Consider the following 5,231-nt stretch of genomic DNA (forward strand, 5'->3'; position numbering starts at 1 on the left):
GGGGGGGGGGACTCTTGAATATTTGTGTATGAAATAATTGAGCTAGGGATTTACAAACCTCTGAACATCATTTTCACTTAGCAACAATCTAGCGACTTTGCAAGCATGTTAGCATTAAAAGGAAGACATATATTACGCCTTAAATTTGGTTGTTTCATTTTGATGCAATGTAAGGATTTCATAAAACATCCGAAATCAGTTGTTCCATATTTTATTTATCTTTTAAAGCAAGCCCTGAGAAAAGCATCCCACGTTGTTAGTTTGCCGAAGTTAGTTGCGGTAGTTAAATTTTCTGACTTTTGTTTACGTGTTCGTTTTACAGAAAGAACAAGTTGCAACAGAACCGCCTCCTATGTGCTAGGATCCCTATTAGATTGAATCCCTTCTCCGCAAATCAGAGATAACTAGCCCAGACTCTGGTTTACTTGGAAGAGTAAGAATATTCTTTCCACCTGTTGGAAGATTACAAAAACCATTCACGGAAAAGGAAGGAAGGAGAAGGTACGAGAAAAACCACCAAAAAGACAGATTGCCTCTCACATCTTGAGATTTTTTTTAAAAAAACTCTTTCTATATAGAAGGCTGCAATTCATCCTGTAGCACAGTGGTAGCGCAGGAGGCGCTCACAACTTCTTTGGGCTGCTGATACACTCAGTTATGGAATTCTGAGAAGTTCATCCTAAGATCTAACCTCTAGCCTGTTTGGCCAAGCAAGCCCTCCCCATTTCGGTCAGGTCCAAGAAACTTCCCACTCACCCAATAGGAGATAAACGAGCCCATCCAGCCCTACCACTCCAGCATCCAGTCCGTAGCCCCACAATCTCAGACCTGCCCGCCTCACCTTCTCCCAAGACGCTGGAGCCTGAGATTTAACCCCTTCTGGCCTCAGAAGGAACAGGGAAGACTAAAGACAACGCACCCATTGCGTCTAGCAATTCTGTTCCCCAAGGAAACGAGAGCTTTAGAACGAAAAGTACCAGCCACCTCGCGCAAGGACTAAGTGAACATCCCAATACCTGTTTGTAAGGAAATCTGTAAAAATTGCCTGAGTTTCCGCCTTACATCCCACCTAACCTGCTAGTATAGAAGTGCGTGGGGTTTTACTCCAGGCCTGACCCTTCCAGTCTCGGAGAGCTTCCGCGGGACTCAGATGTCTAGGCCATTGTAGTCGCTGATAGAGATATCGATGAGTTCTTAAACTCAGGTTTAGAAAGGAAACACTTTCTGGGGCAAGTAAAAAGATAGCGTTTCCTCCCATAAATTAGTAGCATTCTCCTGATTCCTAGTCACTGGTCACAGCTCTGAGCAAAGCACCACAAGTCCTGTCTTAATTGCAGGAGTGGGCGGGTGGAGGGCTCGATATTCTACCCATTGCGCCTGGCGCTCAAGCTGCTAAGGTACTCGGGCCTGGACAGTTCAGGCAAGGAGCGGGAGGAGAGAGGAGGTGGAGGAGATGGCGTCTCAGCCGCCACCTCCCCCGAAACCCTGGGAGACCCGCCGAATTCCAGGAGCTGGGCCGGGGCCAGGACCCGGCCCTACTTTCCAGTGAGTGTGGGATTCTTCAGGCTGTGAGTTTGGTGGGTCGGAGCGGGATTTGGCCGGAGGCGGTTGAGGCCGTTGTTGGGGGGCGGTATCATCCCCTCCCCCTCTGTCCTCCCCCAACGTTGGGGATGGAGGCCCAAGGGAGGGCTGGGGCTCTTACTGTGAGGATTTCGATGCCTGAAAGCTGTTTCTGACCCGACAGCTTTAGGCAGCGACGTTCGGGAGTTCCTGGGTGCCTCTGGGTCCCAGTGTTTGGAAGAAAGGGTGGCAGCTTTCTGTCTCTTTCTGTTTGGGAGACACTGAGACAACTGCTTGATCGCCTTTAAAGCTTTAAGACTTTCGGTCTGTAGCACTGGCGAGCGGAGTGTGCCCAGCCTTGGCATCAATAGGGAGCAAAGTCTTTCGTAAAAGCTGTTATCAGTCTCTCGTGAAGTTGGTGAAAGCTCAAAAGGTTTTACGCAACTGGAACTCAAGCGTATGTGCTTTGTGTTCTTTTCTAGCATAATTCAGTTGATTGTTTCGGATTTGGAGACGCAACTTTAAAGCAGGAGGTCTAAATCTCAGGCCGATAGATGGCCTTATTGTGCAAAATAGTGTATTTTTCTGAGGCCTATCGGTTTTGTTTTGTTTTTAGTTAGTATCCAATGGTTCTACATTTTAACAAGGTTAAAATATACAGAGATAGAAGAGTTTCAAGGCCTCGTGTATTTTGTGTTTAATCTGGACATCTTAATTCACACGAGACTCGCCTGTTAAATCACCTGAGGTTATCCTAAGGCTTAAAAATCTCAAATTTATTGGAGCATACTGATGTATTCTGAAATCTTTTATTAAACGTTGAAGTATTCTAACACGGTACTTAAGTTAATGATGATAAAGACGTAACAGATAATAAGCTTTAATGAGTCTGTTAAGGCAGGATGACGTTTTCTGCTACCTTTTTATGAGTGTTTTTCTTTTTTTTTAATTTGGACTGTTGGTTGGACAAGAGGTTTTATTTCTGTTTATGTAAAATTAACCATTTCCCCACTTTTTTCATTAGGAACTGTTTAAAACACATAGCGATTAATAGTAAGATAATACATGTATTCACCACTCAACGTTAAGAAATATTAACATGTGCCAAATTTGCTTCAGATTAAAAAAAAAGTAAACCTTCCCATTCTTTCTAGTGGTAACTGTTGTTCCTGTTTCGATGTTTAGTGCACCCAGTGTTTTAATACTTCAATACTTATGTTTGTGTCTATTATATATATAATATTTAAAACTTAAAAACAACTATGGGCTGCGCCTGTGGCTTAGTGGGTTGGGCGCCAACCCCATGTACCGAGGGTGGTGGGTTCGAACCTGGCCCTGGCCAAACTGCAACAAAAAATAGCCAGGCGTTGTGCCGGCTGCCTGTAGTCCCGGCTACTCGGGAGGCTGAGGCAGGAGAATCACCTGAGCCCAGGAGTTGGAGGTTGCTGTGAGCTGTGATGCCAGGGCACTCTCCCCAGGGCGATAGACTGAGACTCTGTCTCTTAAAAAACAAACAAACAAAAAAAAAAACCCTTAAAAACAACTAAGTAAATTATTTGTGTATTTTTTATATATTTTTCTTTTTTTGTTGTCCACTTTTCTATGGCTTATCAATTTGTAAGAATATTGTTGTTAATCCTTTTTAAATTTTTTTTTGTTTTTATTAAATCATAACTGTGATATGTTGATGTACTTATGGGGTTCACTGAATTGATATACAATGTGAAATGCTTACATTGACGTGATTAACACATTCATCACAATTATATTCTTTTCTTAATAGTTTTGAAATGTACCATTGCTTCGTGCACGTTAGGTGAGGTCCCCCTAAATACCCTCCTTCTTTCCCTTTCCCCTCCCCTTCCTCTCCTCTTCATCTCCAGTTTCTGGACTATAGTTATGTTTTACCATTTGTATGAATGTGTGGGTGATTATATATTGATTTCATAGTGGTATTGAGTACATGGGATATTTTTTTTTCCCATTCTTGAGGTACTTTACTAAGAAGAATATGTTCCAGCTCTATCCAGGTAAACATAAAAGATGTGAAGTCTCCATCTTTTATGGCTGTATAATATTCCATGGTGTACATATATCACAATTTATTAATTCATTCATTCGTTGATGTGCACTTGGGCTGTTTTCATGTCTTGGCAATTATGAATTAGGCTACAATAAACATTCTGGTGCAAATGTGTTTGTTGTAAAATGATTTTTGATCATCTGGGTATATACCTAGTAGAAGAATTGCAGGATGATAATCCTTTTTTGTTTGTATATGTTGCTAATATCTTTCACTCTATGGCTTATCTTCTTTGTATTTATATTCAATTTTTTTGGTACAGATGTCTTAAATTTTAATACAGCCAACATTGTCATGTTTTTGTTGTGCTTTTTGTTGTGGTTAAGAAGTCCTTTCTACCTAGATCAGGAAAATGATGTTTTCCTTTAAATGTTCTGTTTTTCACATTTATATCTTAGTACACCTGAAACTGACTTTGTTCTACAAAAGGCAACTTGAAGTATGGAATCTTAATTTTTTTTCCCATATGGATAACTAATTGTCTCAACACAATTGAGTAGTCTATTCCATCCTAGCTTAGAATGCCATCTATCTCACATCAAGTTTTCCTAAATGTCTGAGCCTGTGTTAGGCAGGTTCTGACATGTTCTATTGGTTGGTCTATTTGTCTTAATTACAGAATTTTACGATGTTTTGGTATTTAGTATGTCAAGAGTCTCCATACATTGCAGTTCTTCAAAATTGCCATTGTTACACTTAGCCTTGTAAAAAGGCTTACTGAGCTATTTACTGTAACTTTGATAATTTATAGATCAAGTGTCTTTCCATCCATAAATATTATATAAGTTACAGTTGGTGAGAATTTTGATCATCTTTTTTACCTTAAATAATGTTTTATGATTATCTTCATGAAGTTTTTTCCCCAGCCTTTATTTTTTGTTCCTAGATTCTTACATTTTCCACTTGATTATTAACTGATGTGTCAGAATGCTGTTGGTTTTTAAAAGCTATATAAATATTATGTACAGCATAATGTCACACTCTTAATTTGTTCTAATGGTTTGGTTTAAATTTTCTCATGTTCTATGTAGACAATTCTGTCATTTGCAAATAAGCTAGCAGAGATAGCCAGCATCTTTGTTTTGGTCCTGATTTCCATTGGAACGGTTCTGAAGTCTTAACTGTTAAGTATGATGTTTACTTTTTGTTTTTGATAGATATCTCACCAAACTTCTGTTTTTCTGTTCTTTTCTTTTCTTTTTTTTTTTTTTGAGACAAGAGTCCTACTACATAGCCCTCAGTAGAGAGTGCTATGGTGTCACAGCTCACAGCAACCTAAAACTCTGGGGCTTAAGCGATTCTCTTGCCTCAGCCTCCCAAGTAACTGGGACTACAGGCACCCACCACAACATCCGGCTATTTTTTTGTTGCAGTTATCATTGTTTAGTAGGCTCAGGCTGGGTTCGAACCTGTCAGCCTCAGTGTGTGTGTCTGGTGCCCTAACCACTGAGCTATGGGCACCAAGCCCAAACTTCTGTCTTTCTAACTTGCTCAGATTGTTACAGAGAAAGTGTTAAATTTTATAAATGGCTTTTCTGCATCTGTTGAGATAATTATATGTATTTATTATTATTTTTTATTGCATTAA

At 40.1% G+C, this 5,231-nt stretch overlaps 2 protein-coding genes across 5 annotated transcripts in view; one reads left to right on the forward strand and one right to left on the reverse strand.

Moving 5' to 3' along the window:
* PUS10 (pseudouridylate synthase 10) overlaps positions 1–1,910 on the reverse strand; it is a 61,113-nt gene extending 59,203 nt beyond the window's left edge. For 2 of the 4 annotated variants that reach the window (XM_023512105.1, XM_023512104.1), the window contains exon 1: positions 1,017–1,095. The gene's annotated coding sequence lies outside the window, so the exon portion shown is untranslated. Of the gene's footprint in view, positions 1–1,016; positions 1,137–1,702 lie in introns of those variants that run through there. The other 2 variants (XM_023512107.1, XM_023512106.1) reach the window with 2 other exon arrangements.
* Positions 1,425–5,231, forward strand: part of PEX13 (peroxisomal biogenesis factor 13) — a 33,566-nt gene continuing 29,759 nt past the window's right edge. Inside the window, exon 1 of the mRNA XM_003787992.2 lies at positions 1,425–1,545. Coding sequence (XP_003788040.1) covers positions 1,454–1,545 — 92 coding nt within the window. The 5' untranslated portion in view covers positions 1,425–1,453. The remainder of the gene's footprint in view (positions 1,546–5,231) is intronic.

The sequence above is a fragment of the Otolemur garnettii genome, unplaced genomic scaffold, assembly GCF_000181295.1.
Source record: "Otolemur garnettii isolate 467f Iridium unplaced genomic scaffold, OtoGar3 scaffold00024, whole genome shotgun sequence".
NCBI lineage: Eukaryota > Metazoa > Chordata > Mammalia > Primates > Galagidae > Otolemur > Otolemur garnettii.